Source organism: Salvelinus namaycush, chromosome 40 (assembly GCF_016432855.1).
Source record: "Salvelinus namaycush isolate Seneca chromosome 40, SaNama_1.0, whole genome shotgun sequence".
Lineage (NCBI taxonomy): Eukaryota > Metazoa > Chordata > Actinopteri > Salmoniformes > Salmonidae > Salvelinus > Salvelinus namaycush.
Genome location: NC_052346.1, coordinates 12,626,643 through 12,646,997, shown reverse-complemented (window position 1 = coordinate 12,646,997; position 20,355 = coordinate 12,626,643). Strand labels below are relative to the sequence as shown.

Here is a 20,355-nt window from a genome sequence, read left to right as displayed (position 1 = left end):
GGACCCGTAAGTAATAATTTAATGGTAGTCTACACCTGTTGTTTACGAAGCATGTGACAAATACAATTTGATCTGAGTGTAATGTGTGTATTTATTTGAGATTAACCAAGTGCCACACTCAGCCCTGCCTTTGGCGGGTTCTTAATGTCGCGTGGCCGAGTATTTGGCTAAATCGCGCGTCCCCGAGAGAATATGTCACGTGTTTCCACGAAAGCCAATCAGTGTCTGCGGAACGAGAGACCAAAGCGCGTTCCCGTGTTTGCGGAGGAGAAGAGCATATAGCTTAAAGAGGTGCAAACGAAAACACAACCAAAATTGCATTTTAACCCGCAAATCCTTTAAAGAAAACCCATCAAAATGTCGGAGGAGAAACCAAAGGTAAGGCTAGCCGTCTATCAACATATGATGGGTATTTAAGGTGATTAAAACAGTCTAATGTCAAATAGCGCCTGAAATATGCAATAAAAAAATGGCCCGGTTTGCACGTTTGTCTGAATCGGCGCACTGTTTGTTTCGTAGTTAAATGAATGGAGTCCTGCCTCCGGATACGATATATCTAAGTTTATCAGATATAAAGGCTATTAGAACTGTTATACGAAATATTAAGACCAGAAAATAGAATTGTTGTAACAACTACCACTTACATTTCGAAGTTGAATACACCGATAGCGTTTGCGGGTTTTTCTTTGTGGAAGCCATACCACGCTAGCCGCTAGCTAGCTAAACGCCGCAAGAAAAGCGGCACAAAATGTGACACCATTTGGAAGCCGTATTCGAGTGATTTAGATGCATTCGTCGGCAACCACTTATTGAAATGGCCAAATTAACATAATTAGTTACTGCACTGTTTATCTTTTAGGCCAGTAAACACGCATGGCGTTGGCCAGGCGCCGGTAAGACCAGGTATAGCTAGCTAGTTCATAAGTGGTCTGTACGAAATGGTTCCTAACCACTGATTGATACAGTATTTGGATATATATATTTGAGGTACTAGGACAAGCTGAACGTGGATTTTGCTATGGATAACGCCTGGGTCTAGTAGCTGGCTGCCTCAGTTACAGCCTTCAGGTTCCGCGCATTCCCCAGACCCAGTGCCACCCACAAACAACCCTAATTCACAGGGCAAGAACACTACCTACCCCATGTCCCGATCTTACCAGAGACGTATGAGGCCTAACAGTGGTTGTACAAGTCATCAATTGTTTGCCTCTCCAAGACAGAGAAGCATTGAAGACTGAATAACTACATTGTTAATCTTTTAATTGCTGTTTGGTTGTGTTTCAGGAGGGCGTGAAGACTGAGAACGACCACATTAACTTAAAGGTAGCCGGTCAGGACGGCTCTGTGGTTCAGTTCAAAATCAAGAGACACACTCCGCTCAGCAAACTGATGAAGGCCTACTGCGAACGTCAGGTCAGCACAGTCGCCAATCAGACACCTTGCCCTCCTACCTGCTGCCTCAATGGCGAAGACTGGAGCAGGGGCACACTGAACATTGCTCATAGACATATTATCAATAGAGCTGACCTGATTCCTAATACTAGAGGAATATCTGTTCCATGTATTTCTAATGTGTCCTCTCTCTCCTGCAGGGGCTCTCGATAAGGCAGATCAGGTTCAGGTTTGACGGACAGCCAATCAACGAGACAGACACACCTTCACAGGTACACTGCACAGACAATTGGCAGCTCTCTCTATTCTCTATAAACACCCTCTACTCACACTTCTCTTATCTCGTTCTTAATCACTCTAAAGCACAGCCTCTCTGAAGCCATTATCCTTCTCTCAACTAAAGCACATCTGCTCTCAATGAACTTGATTACTTTCTCACAGTACTTCCCACTACATCTCCCCCTCATGGAATCACTCTTTACTAGATCCCTCTCCTTCCATCTCACACATGTTAATTCTCTCTCTTTAGCTGGAGATGGAGGATGAAGACACCATAGATGTTTTCCAACAGCAGACAGGCGGCCTCTGCTAATCCCCCCCCCCCCCCCCCCCGTTACAGTGATTGACATACCCAAACCATGCCCACTGCTCCTCTCCAGTCACTCTTCAGCTTCTGTGTTCCATTGTTGTTGTTTTTTAAAAATATGTCTGTCTTGGTTTTGTCCAGAGGGGTGGGAGTGGGATGAATTTGCCCCTTAGACACTGATTTATTAAGGTCAGTTATTAGTGTACCCCATATTGGATGAGGTTAAGTTTAGGAGATGACATGATCCTAGATCTGTGGTAAGGGGCAACTTCTACTTTGAGGCTTCCCCGTTGTCTGTGTTTCCTTGTTCTTATTTTAAAAGATGTCTGGTGCAGTTTTGGGGGGGGGGGCTCCCCTCAAATGTCTGTCTTGGTCAACATTGATCTCTTCAACTGTCTTGGACAGCTTCCGGGTCTTTCCAATGCTAAGAATCATGGGTTTTGATCTAGAAACAACCCCCTACACCTAAGCAACTTGTGTAGTGTTTTGTATTTATCCAACACCTCAAATCTACAAAGGGGTTAGGGGTGGCTTCTGGACCCTTCCAATGGTTTGACATGGGGGACGCCCTAGTTTTTTTCAAGGGTAATAACCAAGGGTGCATCTCAAGTCTTATGTTGCCTCCTTCATTTGGCACCGATCTGAACATTCAGGCTAAGGTGGATGCTGACCATGGAATAAGCTTTCACCTGTCCAGTTCTTTAGTGTCAGTTTTACAAGAAAGGAGGGGAGACCCCTTGTCACAAGGAAGCTACTTGTATTGTTGAGATGCACCCCTAGTTTTTTTAGAAGGCAGTCAAAGGGAAATATTCCATATATGGGATAATTTCTTTTTCTTTTTTTCAGTGGTCTGTTCTTACAGCAACCCTGTCAGTGAATCTGTTTTTGGGTGGGGGTTTAAGGTGGGAGGGAGAAGTCATCCTTAAACACTGATACCGGGTCATATAATTTGCATCCCCGTAATGATTAGTGTTTTTGGGTGGTTAAGGTTTTCTGATCCTAGATCTGTGTTTAGGGGCTACGTCTACTTGGAGCATAAGGGGAGGGGCAGTTATGTTCTTTATCCACAAGTTTTGTCATATGGTATAAGTTTGGTTTCTCTACTGATTTGTACATTGTTTGGCGTCTTTTACTACTGTAAACAATAAATATAGTTTGGTACTCAGGCTCCCTGTCCAGCTCCTCCTTTAAACGTGTGTGAGATAGAAACGGGCTCATTCAGTGGACTGTCGGTTACACATGCGAATCATGGATTGTATCTTCAATGTATTGTCTATAGTTGTGTATGTTCTTCCTATTGTGTATATGTTAGACCCTATCCAGCAGTATTTCACAGTATGGTCACTGAAATGTTTTCACAGCTGCATAAAGAGACCAGCAGGGGGTGCTACTGTCTATTGGTACACAGTTGTCTGTCTGTCTCCCCATCCCTGTCTTCCCTTTTTCTATCACCAGGTCCCAGTTCAGCAGAAGTAAAGTGGGGACTATATCCTGAGTGTCTGTATTTGTGTGCTTGCATGTTTCTGTTCAAGCGTTTAATCATGACAAGGGCCGCGGTGATTAGATTCTTATTTTGGCCAAAGCCCGTCCTCCGTGACCCGGAAACCAGCTGAGGACCGTGTCGGTTCGTTATTAGGTGAATGGAGGAGTCTGCCTCTGTCCTTGATGAAGTCCTCCCATGGGGGAAGCACAAGTACATTCTTGAAATCTCCTCTGCCGAAATCCACTACACTCCCTTGAATAAGCTGCTGTGTTCTCGGAGGACTAGATTCACACAATTAAAAACGATATACATTCAAATTCATTTTTACCACTTTGAACTTGTATTTTGGATTCCTCTGTAAACGTCATCCTAAAGGAGAATAATTTAATACAACTGCATTTGTTTCTTCTCCATAACCTTTGACCTTTTTCAAAAGGAGGAGAGGACCGAGGAGTTAACAAAAACCAATTGAAGATCTCCCTTTTTTTATTACACCTGTGCTTGCGGTCAGCCATCTGTCAGGATGTTAGATCGCTCTGTGATTGGCTGATGCAGTCAGATTAAGCACAGTCGATTGATAGCCTGATGGGATAGAGATACAAGAAGGGAGAAAGTTATGTCATGATCCTGTCAGATCCTGTAGTCTTCAATATAAATGGCTAGGAGAAACACACTAGACTAGTCTCTATAGGACACCTTCCTCCTGCCCAGTGATCCAACAAAGCACACAAACGTGGTCTTGAAAAGGAAAAATAGAGCAGTGAAAGGTGTATAACAGAGTGAACACCCCTCCTTTCTCTCCCTGATCTGTATCGGAATAGCTATTTGAAGCCTGGGCATGGCTGAAATACACACGTACACAGACACACATTGGTCCAACCTCCCGGGTCCGCACCTGAGAGTTGTACCTAATTCACCTCTACAATTTTTATTACATTTTCTCAGAATGTAATATGAGCAAATCTGTTATGAAAACATGTGTCTTATGTAAATTAACTCGCCACAGTAACACAACGCACAATCATTCACTCCTCAGCTACTACAATAATAAAGGTCCTAATAACAGGGATATTGGTTAATATGGTAATAGCTTAGCTGGTATCAAGCACTCTGTAGGTGGAGCAGAGGTCACTGGTGGTATGTATGTTTTCAAATGTATTTATTTTCCTTTTAAAAATGACTACTTTGACTCTTTATGGTGTTTATCTAATGTAAAGCTATTTTGTAGTACAGCTCTTTATTTCTGTATCTATAGCCCAAACAACTCCGCCTTGGGTATTCATCTTGCTCTCTCTCTTTCTCACACACTCAGAGTATGTGAGAGACACAGTTGGCTTCCGTTCTACTCTGTGAAATGATTACACATTCGGAGCCTGCCTGTCTGCCTTGGCTGAAGTCAGATGTTGTAGAGTAGTTTAGATCCAGGCTTCACTTTGTCATCTGGACTCTCTGTTGGAAGATGGTGCTTCCTACGCACACTCTCTAAGGACCATCTAGACACACCTCACACACAAACGTACACACTACATTACACATACTCACACACGCGTGTTGGAGATGAGCGTCAATTGGCGTTCGGATCAGTCGCAGTGCTTGCGATTGGCTGGAGCAAGCTGTTATGTCATCTCTGATGCTGCTGTTGCCTTTGCTGCTGTTTCTCGGGTTAAGGGTCATCAACGCAGTTGCAGAGACATGGAGACCATGTAGAGGTACATTATTCTATTAAGTGCGCTATGAAAATATCTGCGTGTGTGTGGGTGTTGTAACCTATCCAGGGACACATTTGATTGTGACACATAACACTGTACTTCCTGTCAGATAGCTGCTCTCTCAGGTTATACTGTAGAGTGGCTTTAAACACACTATCTCTTTCTCTTGTTTGCATGCAGTAGGGATGCTAGTTCAAATAGTAACTCCTTACATTTTCCCTGACACCCAAAAGTACTCGTTACATTTTGAATGCTTAGCAGGACTGGAAAATTCACACACTTATCAAGAGAACACGTGGTCATCCCTACTGCCTCTGATCTGACAGACTCACTAAACACAAATGCATCTTTTGTAAATTATGTCTGTGTTGGAGTGTGCCCCTGTTTATCCGTACATTTTAAAAACAAGAAAATGGTGGTGTCTGCTTCGCTTAATATAAGAAATTTGATACTTATGTATATTTTAGCAGTTACATTTAGAACCAAATACTTTTAGACTTTTACTCAAGTATTATTTTACTGGGTGACTTACTTTTACTCAAGTCACTTTCTATGAATGTATCTATACTTTTACTGAAGTATGACAACTGAGTAATTTTTCCACCACTGTGTGAGTGTGTGTGTTTGTGTATAACACAGATACCAGCCATGTGTGTGAGTGTTTGGTGTGTTTAACTTGATTTTCCAAATTTTGATGCAAATCACTCATGCACAGATAACTCTTCTGCACGTAGATAATTATTCTACACGTATGTACAGATCATGCCAATAACCTACCAGACATTTCCCAGCCACCCCGTAAACTCTGACTAACCTTACCTGATATCATGAATACTCAAGAAACTACAACACACGATCTTGCTGCTCTCACCACCTAAAGCAGTTTCCCACTATTTAGGAAATGCTAACTATCTCTTTCTCTCTCCCCTCTCTCTCTCGCTCCCCCTCTCTTTCTCTCTCTCCCCTTCTTCCTCACTTTCTCACTCTTTCTCTCTTTTTTCTTGCTTTCTCTATCTCTGTTTCTTTCTCTCCCACTCTCTCACTTTCTTATTCTTTCTCTTTCCCCGTAGACCTGCTCCCCCTAGACTTTCTGTCCCGTGTTCTCCCCAGGGGGGGGGGGGGGGGGCGAGGGGGGTAACAGGAGGGGGGGTGCATCTGATCCAGTCTGGGGGTGTGAGGGGTGTCCCTCTGTCCCGTTCTCACCCTTCCCTGGACTTCCCGTTCTCCCAGCACCTCGTCAACTGTCACCTCTTCCCCAGAGAGTTCTCCATTGTCACCACCCTGAAGGTCAGCCTTGTCGCCCCTAAGGTAAGGGCCAGGGGTTCGAAACACCTGCGGCAGCATTACAGCATGCTAGTAGATACCATAGACTTCCAGTCATTGCGCTAACGCTAGTTAGCATTGGGGTGTGAAACTACTTCTAACTACTGGATGCAGAGTGAAAGAGAGTGATCTGGCTTGAGGTATTTTACTGGTTTGTAACTCACTGACACCGTCCCCGGTTAGAGGGTAATAAAGCTGCCCAAGAGTTAACACACAGGAACTTTAAACACACTGAGGAAGATGAACATGGGGATGAAAAGTGGGAAGGGTAGTGGAATGGTAGTAGTTCTGTTGAAGGAAATGAAAGGCAATGAATATACTGTACATACGATAACACAAGAGCATAATAACAGTAATAAAGGTCTGTATAAATGGCATATAATCCCTGAACATGTTTACAGGTTACAAGCTATACATAATGCAACAACAACAACTAACTATTAAGAACAATATATACATGTCACACAACTCACTTTGGGCACACACACCATCCCACAAGTCCAGAGATATGAGTGAGTCCAGTTGATGATAGGCAGAGACAGATGTTGCTCTCTGCCGCTGCTTGAGGGAGACTGCAAGTATTGTGTGACCTGCAGTGTCAAGAGGATGGGTAGATGTCCTGCCCCCTAGTAACCTCCCTAGCAACCTATCAAGGCACAGGTCAGAGTTTTAGAGGCAGGTTTATGGTTCCCCCTAGACTCTCAGGCGCTGGTTGTGGGGGATGGGGAGGGGAGTTTGCTCAGGGTTGTGAGGTGCAGTCACCGACAGGGAATTCTTAACACAGAGACAAAAATGCTATCCACGAGTTCATCTGACCCTGGGGAAGTAGACAAAGGGCTTCATTGCCAAAATCCCAAAGTATCCCTTTAAAATGTCTGGCTAGTGTCAGTGCCTTTACACAACAACTGAACAGGTGGTTAAAAGACCAGCAGGTTTGTAGCCACGTATGAACCTTTAAGATTACCAGCAGAAAATAAATCACATTTCAGTTCAGATTTATCTGTTGTGTGTGTTTGAGACATCCACTGGATGACAGACAAGCCATGTTATAAAAACTACAAGAGGCTTGATGCTCTTGCAAAATCGAAGAGAAGACTTGGTGGACATGTAGTTTATTCAGCCGAAGTGCCAACCTGTGATTTTAAAACGACACTACAACTACCACAATGCCCCACTCTACCCTTTGGACATTATGGCTGCGCACTGTTCATCAATGGTGTTTTTATTTACGTTTTTTCGTATTTTCTATTATTTAAAACAGAGGAATGTAGACAGAGTTTGGTTTCGAGTATAACTTTCCAAAAAAGCATCAGGATATTTCTGGAGTTAAAGCTCTATTTGCGTCAGGAACGCTGAAAAACGTTTTGCTTGATAGCTAACGAGTCAGATAGCCAGGTAGGACAGCTGTCTGTCGCCGGTCCAAATTTAGCTGTTGTAAACTCAGTTCACACTAAATTAACTCGTGTTGTAAAGGCAATGATTGTATAGCTTGTTTGTTAACCACTACAATAATTGCTATAACTCGAGCACAATACGGGAACACACTATTTTTCTATTCATAGCTATGTTTACCCCTGTAAAGTCGTCTTATTTCAGAGTCAGTCCCACTACTATAAACAGAGAGCTAGGCAAGACCAAGATGAGATAGCAAGAGGAGTTATTAGTTAGCTAGCTACGCGATCGTGAACACAATTAGACATACAATTCAGTCCCCGGAAGGTGCGTTTCACAGGACAGAGAAAGAGAAACACAGACGCATGCCCAGCCATGTTTGGGAGTCTTTTCGAGGAAGAGGGGGAGGGATATTCTCTGGCTCCCTCCGGAGGTAAAGTTGTAAAGGGGGAAGGGGAGCCACCTTCACCCCGGGGAAGAGTGAACCTCAGTGGGATTAAAAACCAGGGAGGGACGTGCTACCTCAACTCCCTGCTCCAGACCCTGCTCTTCACCCCGGAGTTCAGAGGTGAGAGGTCAAGTCAGGTCACTTGGTGTTCTGTCTTTGGTTCATACTGTATTTGAAATTGTGTGTGTGTGTGTGTGTGTGTGTGTGTGTGTGTGTGTGTGTGTGTGTGTGTGTGTGTGTGTGTGTGTGTGTGTGTGTGTGTGTGTGTGTGTGTGTGTGTGTGTGTAGAGGAGCTGTTCAGTCTGGGTCCAAAGGAATTGGGCTGCCTGGAGGACAAAGACAAACCAGAGGCCAAGGTAAAGAACCAACCATGGGAGTGTGTGTGTTCCTCACTGTGTGCATGTCTTTATTTGTATTGGTGTGTTTGAGTAGTACATTAACTCTGTCCCTCAGGTCAGGGTTATTCCATTGGAGCTCCAGAGGCTGTTTGCTCGTCTACTCTTGGTGGACCAACAGAGTGCCTCTACTGCTGATCTCACTGACAGCTTCGGATGGAACAACAGCGAGGTAGTGTGTGTGAACACGAGCATGTGAACGAGCGTGTGTATGAATGGCGGTGTATGTGACGCAGGGACTAAACTAGAGAATGAGGCTTGCTTTATATAATGCTACATTGCTTTCTCCTATAGTATTTTGCTTACCACTCTCATCTCTCTCCCGTAGGAGAGCAGGCAACATGATGTGCAGGAGTTGAACAGGATTCTGTTCAGTGCCCTAGAGCACTCCCTGGTGGACACCAGCGGCAGTGCGTTCATCCAGCGCCTCTACCATGGCACCACTGTCAACAGCATTCTCTGCAAAGAGTGTGGCAACATCAGCCAGAGACAGGTTTTTATTTATTTAACCTTTATTGAACTAGGCAAGTCAGTTAAGGACTAATTATTATTCATAATGATGGCCTACCAAAAGGCAAAAAAAAGGTCTCCTGCGGGGACGGGGGCTGGGATTAAAAATATAGGACAAAACACACATCACGACAAGAGATACAACACTACATAAAGAGAGCCCGAAGACAACAACAGCATGGCAGCAGCACATGACAACACAGCATGGTAGCAACACAACATGGCAGCAGCACGACATGGTAGCAACACAAAACGGTACAAACATTATTGGGCACAGACAACAGCACAAAGGGCAAGAAGGTAGAGACAACAATACATAACACAAAGCAGCCCAAACTATCAGTAAGAGTGTCCATGATTGAGTCATCGAATGAAGAGATTGAGATAACACTGGTACATGTGTTTATCTGTACCTGCGTGTATCTTTGTGTTGCTTACACCTCTTTCTCTTGGCTCTCTCTTTCCCTCTCAGGAGGACTTCCTGGACTTGACGGTGTGTGTACGTGGTGTGTGTGGCCTGGAAGGGGCGCTCTGGGACATGTTTGTGGAAGAGGAGATGTTTGAAGGCAGTAACCTCTACCGCTGTGGCCAGTGTGACCAACTAGTCACTGCTGCTAAGGTTAGTAGGAGTATTGGCATGGATTTAAATTGTACTTGTTTACTCTAGAATTGGTACTGATTCCAGAACTCTCTCTCCCTTGCTCCATCTTTCCCTCCCTCTCCTTCGTTCTCTCTCTCTCTCTCTCTCTCCCTCTCCCCCTCTCCCTCTAACTCTCCCTCTGCAGTCTGCCAAGCTGAGGAAGCTCCCTCCCTTCCTGACAGTGTCTCTGTTGAGGTTTAACTTTGACTTTGCCAGGTGCGAGCGTTACAAGGAGACTGGTCGCTACACCTTCCCTCTCACCATCAACCTCAGGCCCTTCTGTGAACAAGTACTGGACAACCTCCACCCACATTGATCTGCATTGCTTCACTGCCACTTACTCTTGTTTTAACTAAGTCATGTAGAGTACATACAATGTCAAACCATTTAAGAACATGTTATGTCGCATTATAATGACTATGCTATGTTACCCTCTCTCCCAGACTGAAGACGAGGACTCGGAGTACTCCTATGAACTCTTCTCTGTCATCATTCATAAGGGAGGCTGTTATGGCGGCCATTACCACGTCTACATCAAAGACATGGACCACCTCGGCTTGTGGGAACCGCCGGTGAGAGAGAGCGGGAGGGAGGAGGAGAGAACAATAATTGCATATCAGACAATCGAGGCTTAGAGTATGTCACTAAATATGCTAATAGCGAAGTGTGTGTCTCTGTATTTCCGCACGTGCGTTTGTATCAGGAGGAGGATACCAAACCCAAGGTTCAGAAGAAGAAGGAAGTGAGAGCGTATACTGAGCCGGAGAAAGACGACCCTCTATCTGTACTCTCCTCCATAATAGCCCAGGTAACGCAAAGCATGCTGGTTCAACCCAATGGAACGAGAGCACCACGGGCCACATCATCAGTAGGTCCAGTGACTGTATCTGATCTTAATGTGGTGGTGTTCCCATCCTGGCCTGTAGGAGGAGAGCAGGAGTGTGCTGCTGGACCAGCTGGGCCAGAGACTGATGGACAAGATCGGTTCTTCCTGGAGCAAAAAGTACAGGAAACTCCACGGCCCCATAAGCAAGGTAGGACAAGAGCTCCACAACGTCACATAAACACTTCGCTTTCCTTATCTCCTCTACATCGTTCTACATGTTATCTTTCCACTCATCCTCCTCTCCCTCTTGCCTCCTCTCTCCCTCTGCAGTTCCTCCAGAACCACAGTGATGTGTTTGTGTTGGTCAATAATGGCACTCGGGTGGCCCTGAAAGCCAACCCCCCTAGTCCGGTGACCCAGCCCTCCAGCCCAGCCCACCCAACCCCTGGCTCTAGCTCTACCCCAGACCCAGTCCACAACAACACAGCCAACCCCCAACTAGAACTAGGACTGGAGATGGCACCAGAACCACAGGTACACTAGTTAGAGCGCTCATGGTTCTGCTTTAATGATGGTGTGTCTGTTATGTTGATGCTGCAATTGGTTATGTTTAATTCTCTTTTCTGTCTCTCTCTGAATCTCCATGCATCTTTCTTCCTCTCTCCGTCTCTCCACAGGGCAGCCACTGGTTTGATCTGAATGACTCCACAGTGACATCGATCCATGAGAGAGACGTAGAGAAAATGTACCAGGGAAAGGAGAGTGCCTACATGCTGTTCTATAGGAAGACACTGCTACGCAGGCCTTCTGGAGGTGTGTGGGTGTTTGTTTGGGGGTGTTTGTGTGTGGGAGAGAGGCGTAAGAAGGAAAGGGAGGGAGAGAGTGAGTGAGCGCAAGAAAAGGAGAGCCACATCCAAACTTGATGCGAGTGGGAGAGGAAGAGAGATGGTGAAGGAGAGACATGAAAACGTACACAGTCTTTCAAATGAGCTTTTCCCCCTGGCAGCCCTGAGGAATCCTGGGTATCAGGTTCCCTCTCACCTCTTAGAGATGGCTGAAGAGGAGAACAGAAGACTACAACAGAGACGGTACTCACGTGTGCACACACACACACACACACACACACACACACACACACACACACATAAACGAACACTGTATTTTGCAATGTTTTGCGGCTATCTGTGTGTGTGTGTGTGTACTCTGCTATAGGGAGGAGTTTGATGCCAGCAATAACAGTGTTGAGCTGCGTCTCCACCTAGCGCCGCGCTATAGGTTGGAGAACGGAGCTCTTAAGCCAATCAGCATAGAGCAGAAAGAGGCCACCAACCTCACCTTCGACCGCCGCAGGACCGTAGGAGACCTGCGAATGATCATCTACCAGGTGACGTCATCACTCCGACTCATTAACGCACTTCCTTAATGCCGCCATGGCACTGAGCAAAAAGCTCAAACCTGTGTGTATGTGTGTGTGTTCAGAAGCAGGATCTCTGGGAGGGGGATATGGCTCTGACTGTGGCCAGAAGTCTGCCAGCCGGCCTTCACCTCTACAACACTCTCACAGGTGAGACACACACACACACACATAAACACACACACACTTAAACACACACACTTTTGCAGCTTGTCCATTCTGTGAGAGTTGATACTGAACTTTAGTACGTGTGTGTTTCAGATGATGAGGTGTCTCTTTACAGTGCAGGCATCTTGACCGGCACTGATCTGTTTGTGTGGAATGGCAGAGAGGTGAGGAGACACAATCGAATCAACACATTCCACCGTTGTACAAACTGCTACTGGACGTCCTAGAACCAAAACGGCTGTCGGGTCATATCATATCCCCTTTATTTCCTCAGGTTTGTGGGGCGACTGTCCAAACAGGAGCCGAGTGGGAACCAGTGCTGCTGACAGTGGTTCGCCCCTCTCTGGGAGAAGAAGAAGAGGGGGAGGGAGGAGGAGTGGGAGAGGAAGGAGGCTCGGGGCTGACGAAGGAGTCGAGGGGTTTCGCAGGGAGGGTGACTCTAGGAGAGGTGAGGGAGGCATTAGGGGAGCCACAGGAGAGCCTCCTGTGTCAGGAGAAGAGGGGAGGAGAGGGAGGAGGGGCCAGCGGGTGGAAGGTATTCCCTCCTGGAGACATGCAGAGGACCCTGAAGGAGCTGGCCTTGAAGGATGGAGACGCACTGCTGGTGCTGGAGCCACAGACACAGGACAGCAGGTGGGCAGCGTGGTGTGTGTGTGCAGCAGTGTGTCAGTCTGCGTAAGTGAGTGACAGACATGAGGTGTAGTTGGTGTGTTTGCTATGGCTGTGTGTATAATGTCTCTCTCTCTCCCAGTGTGTTCAGTATGAGTGGTGATATGGTAACCGTGACAACACCATCAGACTGTCGCTGGCTTCAGGTGGAATACCAACCAGAGAGAAGAAGAAAAAGAGGGGAGGAAGAGGAGGAGAGGATGAGGGCAAAGGTCCCTGCCTCTGGAAACATGGTGAGCTAGCAAGTGCGTGTGGCGGTGGTATGTGTGTTTAGTATATTCATGTATGTGTTTAGTATGTTAATATGTGTGTGTTGTTTTCTAGCTGCTGTGTGAGGTGAAACAGAGGGCCATAGCGGAGCTGCAGCTACAGGAGCACCTAACAGGTCAGATACTGTCACTGTTACCACTCCTAATAGCAGCAGCTATAGGTCAGATACTGTTATTATTACCACTCCTAATAGCAGCAGCTATAGGTCAGATACTGTTACCACTCCTAATAGCAGCAGCTATAGGTCAGATACTGTTATTATTACCACTCCTAATAGCAGCAGCTATAGGTCAGGTACTGTTATTATTACCACTCCTAATAGCAGCAACTAGCAGGTCAGATACTTTTACCACTCCTAATAGCAGCAGCTATAGGTCAGATACTGTCACTGTTACCACTCCTAATAGCAGCAGCTATAGGTCAGGTACTGTTATTATTACCACTCCTAATAGCAGCAGCTATAGGTCAGGTACTGTTATTATTACCACTCCTAATAGCAGCAGCTATAGGTCAGGTACTGTTATTATTACCACTCCTAATAGCAGCAGCTATAGGTCAGGTACTGTTATTATTACCACTCCTAATAGCAGCAGCTATAGGTCAGATACTGTTACCACTCCTAATAGCAGCAGCTATAGGTCAGATACTGTTATTATTACCACTCCTAATAGCAGCAACTAGCAGGTCAGATACTTTTACCACTCCTAATAGCAGCAGCTATAGGTCAGATACTGTTACCACTCCTAATAGCAGCAGCTATAGGTCAGATACTGTCACTGTTACCACTCCTAATAGCAGCAGCTATAGGTCAGGTACTGTCACTGTTACCACTCCTAATAGCAGCAGCTATAGGTCAGGTACTGTCACTGTTACCACTCCTAATAGCAGCAGCTATAGGTCAGATACTGTTATTATTACCACTCCTAATAGCAGCAGCTATAGGTCAGGTACTGTTATTATTACCACTCCTAATAGCAGCAGCTATAGGTCAGATACTGTTACCACTCCTAATAGCAGCAGCTATAGGTCAGATACTGTTATTATTACCACTCCTAATAGCAGCAGCTATAGGTCAGATACTGTCACTGTTACCACTCCTAATAGCAGCAGCTATAGGTCAGATACTGTCACTGTTACCACTCCTAATAGCAGCAGCTATAGGTCAGATACTGTCACTGTTACCACTCCTAATAGCAGCAGCTATAGGTCAGATACTGTTATTATTACCACTCCTAATAGCAGCAGCTAGCAGGTCAGATACTGTTACCACTCCTAATAGCAGCAGCTATAGGTCAGATACTGTTATTATTACCACTCCTAATAGCAGCAGCTATAGGTCAGATACTGTTACCACTCCTAATAGCAGCAGCTATAGGTCAGATACTGTTACCACTCCTAATAGCAGCAGCTATAGGTCAGATACTGTTACCACTCCTAATAGCAGCAGCTATAGGTCAGATACTGTTATTATTACCACTCCTAATAGCAGCAGCTATAGGTCAGATACTGTTATTATTACCACTCCTAATAGCAGCAGCTAGCATGTCAGATACTGTTACCACTCCTAATAGCAGCAGCTATAGGTCAGATACTGTTATTATTACCACTCCTAATAGCAGCAGCTATAGGTCAGATACTGTTACCACTCCTAATAGCAGCAGCTATAGGTCAGATACTGTTACCACTCCTAATAGCAGCAGCTATAGGTCAGATACTGTTATTATTACCACTCCTAATAGCAGCAACTAGCAGGTCAGATACTTTTACCACTCCTAATAGCAGCAGCTATAGGTCAGATACTGTCACTGTTACCACTCCTAATAGCAGCAGCTATAGGTCAGGTACTGTTATTATTACCACTCCTAATAGCAGCAGCTATAGGTCAGGTACTGTTATTATTACCACTCCTAATAGCAGCAGCTATAGGTCAGGTACTGTTATTATTACCACTCCTAATAGCAGCAGCTATAGGTCAGATACTGTTACCACTCCTAATAGCAGCAGCTATAGGTCAGATACTGTTATTATTACCACTCCTAATAGCAGCAACTAGCAGGTCAGATACTTTTACCACTCCTAATAGCAGCAGCTATAGGTCAGATACTTTTACCACTCCTAATAGCAGCAGCTATAGGTCAGGTACTGTTATTATTACAACTCCTAATAGCAGCAGCTATAGGTCAGGTACTGTTATTATTACCACTCCTAATAGCAGCAGCTATAGGTCAGATACTGTTATTATTACCACTCCTAATAGCAGCAGCTATAGGTCAGGTACTGTTATTATTACCACTCCTAATAGCAGCAGCTATAGGTCAGATACTGTTACCACTCCTAATAGCAGCAGCTATAGGTCAGATACTGTCACTGTTACCACTCCTAATAGCAGCAGCTATAGGTCAGATACTGTTATTATTACCACTCCTAATAGCAGCAGCTATAGGTCAGGTACTGTTATTATTACCACTCCTAATAGCAGCAGCTATAGGTCAGATACTGTTACCACTCCTAATAGCAGCAGCTATAGGTCAGATACTGTTACCACTCCTAATAGCAGCAGCTATAGGTCAGATACTGTCACTGTTACCACTCCTAATAGCAGCAGCTATAGGTCAGGTACTGTCACTGTTACCACTCCTAATAGCAGCAGCTATAGGTCAGGTACTGTCACTGTTACCACTCCTAATAGCAGCAGCTATAGGTCAGATACTGTTATTATTACCACTCCTAATAGCAGCAGCTATAGGTCAGGTACTGTTATTATTACCACGCCTAATAGCAGCAGCTATAGGTCAGATACTGTTACCACTCCTAATAGCAGCAGCTATAGGTCAGATACTGTTATTATTACCACTCCTAATAGCAGCAGCTATAGGTCAGATACTGTCACTGTTACCACTCCTAATAGCAGCAGCTATAGGTCAGATACTGTCACTGTTACCACTCCTAATAGCAGCAGCTATAGGTCAGGTACTGTTATTATTACCACTCCTAATAGCAGCAGCTATAGGTCAGATACTGTTATTATTACCACTCCTAATAGCAGCAGCTATAGGTCAGATACTGTTACCACTCCTAATAGCAGCAGCTATAGGTCAGATACTGTTACCACTCCTAATAGCAGCAGCTATAGGTCAGATACTGTCACTGTTACCACTCCTAATAGCAGCAGCTATAGGTCAGGTACTGTCACTGTTACCACTCCTAATAGCAGCAGCTATAGGTCAGATACTGTTATTATTACCACTCCTAATAGCAGCAGCTATAGGTCAGGTACTGTTATTATTACCACTCCTAATAGCAGCAGCTATAGGTCAGATACTGTTACCACTCCTAATAGCAGCAGCTATAGGTCAGATACTGTTATTATTACCACTCCTAATAGCAGCAGCTATAGGTCAGATACTGTCACTGTTACCACTCCTAATAGCAGCAGCTATAGGTCAGATACTGTCACTGTTACCACTCCTAATAGCAGCAGCTATAGGTCAGGTACTGTTATTATTACCACTCCTAATAGCAGCAGCTATAGGTCAGATACTGTTATTATTACCACTCCTAATAGCAGCAGCTAGCAGGTCAGATACTGTTACCACTCCTAATAGCAGCAGCTATAGGTCAGATACTGTTATTGTTACCACTCCTAATAGCAGCAGCTATAGGTCAGATACTGTTACCACTCCTAATAGCAGCAGCTATAGGTCAGATACTGTTACCACTCCTAATAGCAGCAGCTATAGGTCAGATACTGTTATTATTACCACTCCTAATAGCAGCAGCTATAGGTCAGATACTGTTATTATTACCACTCCTAATAGCAGCAGCTATAGGTCAGATACTGTTACCACTCCTAATAGCAGCAGCTATAGGTCAGGTACTGTCACTGTTACCACTCCTAATAGCAGCAGCTATAGGTCAGATACTGTTATTATTACCACTCCTAATAGCAGCAGCTATAGGTCAGATACTGTTATTATTACCACTCCTAATAGCAGCAGCTATAGGTCAGATACTGTTATTATTACCACTCCTAATAGCAGCAGCTATAGGTCAGATACTGTTATTATTACCACTCCTAATAGCAGCAGCTATAGGTCAGATACTGTTACCACTCCTAATAGCAGCAGCTATAGGTCAGATACTGTTACCACTCCTAATAGCAGCAGCTATAGGTCAGATACTGTTACCACTCCTAATAGCAGCAGCTATAGGTCAGATACTGTTATTATTACCACTCCTAATAGCAGCAGCTATAGGTCAGATACTGTTACCACTCCTAATAGCAGCAGCTATAGGTCAGATACTGTTACCACTCCTAATAGCAGCAGCTATAGGTCAGATACTGTTACCACTCCTAATAGCAGCAGCTATAGGTCAGATACTGTTACCACTCCTAATAGCAGCAGCTATAGGTCAGATACTGTTATTATTACCACTCCTAATAGCAGCAGCTATAGGTCAGATACTGTTATTATTACCACTCCTAATAGCAGCAGCTAGCATGTCAGATACTGTTACCACTCCTAATAGCAGCAGCTATAGGTCAGATACTGTTATTATTACCACTCCTAATAGCAGCAGCTATAGGTCAGATACTGTTACCACTCCTAATAGCAGCAGCTATAGGTCAGATACTGTTACCACTCCTAATAGCAGCAGCTATAGGTCAGATACTGTTATTATTACCACTCCTAATAGCAGCAACTAGCAGGTCAGATACTTTTACCACTCCTAATAGCAGCAGCTATAGGTCAGATACTGTCACTGTTACCACTCCTAATAGCAGCAGCTATAGGTCAGGTACTGTTATTATTACCACTCCTAATAGCAGCAGCTATAGGTCAGGTACTGTTATTATTACCACTCCTAATAGCAGCAGCTATAGGTCAGGTACTGTTATTATTACCACTCCTAATAGCAGCAGCTATAGGTCAGATACTGTTACCACTCCTAATAGCAGCAGCTATAGGTCAGATACTGTTATTATTACCACTCCTAATAGCAGCAACTAGCAGGTCAGATACTTTTACCACTCCTAATAGCAGCAGCTATAGGTCAGATACTTTTACCACTCCTAATAGCAGCAGCTATAGGTCAGGTACTGTTATTATTACAACTCCTAATAGCAGCAGCTATAGGTCAGGTACTGTTATTATTACCACTCCTAATAGCAGCAGCTATAGGTCAGATACTGTTATTATTACCACTCCTAATAGCAGCAGCTATAGGTCAGGTACTGTTATTATTACCACTCCTAATAGCAGCAGCTATAGGTCAGATACTGTTACCACTCCTAATAGCAGCAGCTATAGGTCAGATACTGTCACTGTTACCACTCCTAATAGCAGCAGCTATAGGTCAGATACTGTTATTATTACCACTCCTAATAGCAGCAGCTATAGGTCAGGTACTGTTATTATTACCACTCCTAATAGCAGCAGCTATAGGTCAGATACTGTTACCACTCCTAATAGCAGCAGCTATAGGTCAGATACTGTTACCACTCCTAATAGCAGCAGCTATAGGTCAGATACTGTCACTGTTACCACTCCTAATAGCAGCAGCTATAGGTCAGGTACTGTCACTGTTACCACTCCTAATAGCAGCAGCTATAGGTCAGGTACTGTTATTATTACCACTCCTAATAGCAGCAGCTATAGGTCAGGTACTGTTATTATTACCACTCCTAATAGCAGCAGCTATAGGTCAGGTACTGTTATTATTACCACTCCTAATAGCAGCAGCTATAGGTCAGGTACTGTTACCACTCCTAATAGCAGCAGCTATAGGTCAGATACTGTTATTATTACCACTCCTAATAGCAGCAACTAGCAGGTCAGATACTTTTACCACTCCTAATAGCAGCAGCTATAGGTCAGATACTTTTACCACTCCTAATAGCAGCAGCTATAGGTCAGGTACTGTTATTATTACAACTCCTAATAGCAGCAGCTATAGGTCAGGTACTGTTATTATTACCACTCCTAATAGCAGCAGCTATAGGTCAGATACTGTTATTATTACCACTCCTAATAGCAGCAGCTATAGGTCAGGTACTGTTATTATTACCACTCCTAATAGCAAGCAGCTATAGGTCAGATACTGTTACCACTCCTAATAGCAGCAGCTATAGGTCAGATACTGTCACTGTTACCACTCCTAATAGCAGCAGCTATAGGTCAGATACTGTTATTATTACCACTCCTAATAGCAGCAGCTATAGGTCAGGTACTGTTATTATTACCACTCCTAATAGCAGCAGCTATAGGTCAGATACTGTTACCACTCCTAATAGCAGCAGCTATAGGTCAGATACTGTTACCACTCCTAATAGCAGCAGCTATAGGTCAGATACTGTCACTGTTACCACTCCTAATAGCAGCAGCTATAGGTCAGTACTGTCACTGTTACCCACTCCTAATAGCAGCAGCTATAGGTCAGGTACTGTCACTGTTACCACTCCTAATAGCAGCAGCTATAGGTCAGATACTGTTATTATTACCACTCCTAATAGCAGCAGCTATAGGTCAGGTTACTGTTATTATTACCACGCCTAATAGCAGGCAGCTATAGGTCAGATACTGTTACCACTCCTAATAGCAGCAGCTATAGGTCAGATACTGTTATTATTACCACTCCTAATAGCAGCAGCTATAGGTCAGATACTGTCACTGTTACCACTCCTAATAGCAGCAGCTATAGGTTCAGATACTGTCACTGTTACCACTCCTAATAGCAGCAGCTATAGGTCAGGTACTGTTATTATTACCACTCCTAATAGCAGCAGCTATAGGTCAGGTACTGTCACTGTTACCACTCCTAATAGCAGCAGCTATAGGTCAGGTACTGTCACTGTTACCACTCCTAATAGCAGCAGCTATAGGTCAGATACTGTTATTATTACCACTCCTAATAGCAGCAGCTATAGGTCAGGTACTGTTATTATTACCACGCCTAATAGCAGCAGCTATAGGTCAGATACTGTTACCACTCCTAATAGCAGCAGCTATAGGTCAGATACTGTTATTATTACCACTCCTAATAGCAGCAGCTATAGGTCAGATACTGTCACTGTTACACTCCTAATAGCAGCAGCTATAGGTCAGATACTGTCACTGTTACACTCCTAA

General features: G+C 44.4%; 2 protein-coding genes across 2 annotated transcripts in view; both read left to right on the top strand.

The window, feature by feature from the left end:
* Nucleotides 1-252: 252 nt before the first annotated feature.
* Nucleotides 253-3,144, top strand: LOC120033563 (small ubiquitin-related modifier 3). The gene is made up of 4 exons (XM_038979963.1): nt 253-378; nt 1,285-1,413; nt 1,593-1,664; nt 1,922-3,144. The coding sequence occupies exons 1-4, from the start codon at nt 358-360 to the stop codon at nt 1,982-1,984; spliced, it is 285 nt and encodes a 94-aa protein (XP_038835891.1). The 5' UTR covers nt 253-357; the 3' UTR covers nt 1,985-3,144.
* Nucleotides 3,145-7,668: 4,524 nt separating this feature from the next.
* The window catches only part of LOC120033231 (ubiquitin carboxyl-terminal hydrolase 40-like), a 22,175-nt gene continuing 9,488 nt past the window's right edge, over nt 7,669-20,355 (top strand). The window contains exons 1-18 of the mRNA XM_038979511.1: nt 7,669-8,453; nt 8,622-8,689; nt 8,787-8,900; nt 9,057-9,221; nt 9,711-9,857; nt 10,024-10,167; nt 10,322-10,450; nt 10,582-10,686; nt 10,805-10,912; nt 11,035-11,238; nt 11,382-11,517; nt 11,711-11,792; nt 11,917-12,088; nt 12,184-12,268; nt 12,380-12,450; nt 12,561-12,919; nt 13,038-13,188; nt 13,280-13,350. Of these exons, the coding sequence (XP_038835439.1) occupies nt 8,261-8,453; nt 8,622-8,689; nt 8,787-8,900; nt 9,057-9,221; nt 9,711-9,857; nt 10,024-10,167; nt 10,322-10,450; nt 10,582-10,686; nt 10,805-10,912; nt 11,035-11,238; nt 11,382-11,517; nt 11,711-11,792; nt 11,917-12,088; nt 12,184-12,268; nt 12,380-12,450; nt 12,561-12,919; nt 13,038-13,188; nt 13,280-13,350 (2,504 nt within the window). The 5' untranslated portion in view covers nt 7,669-8,260. The remainder of the gene's footprint in view (nt 8,454-8,621; nt 8,690-8,786; nt 8,901-9,056; nt 9,222-9,710; nt 9,858-10,023; nt 10,168-10,321; nt 10,451-10,581; nt 10,687-10,804; nt 10,913-11,034; nt 11,239-11,381; nt 11,518-11,710; nt 11,793-11,916; nt 12,089-12,183; nt 12,269-12,379; nt 12,451-12,560; nt 12,920-13,037; nt 13,189-13,279; nt 13,351-20,355) is intronic.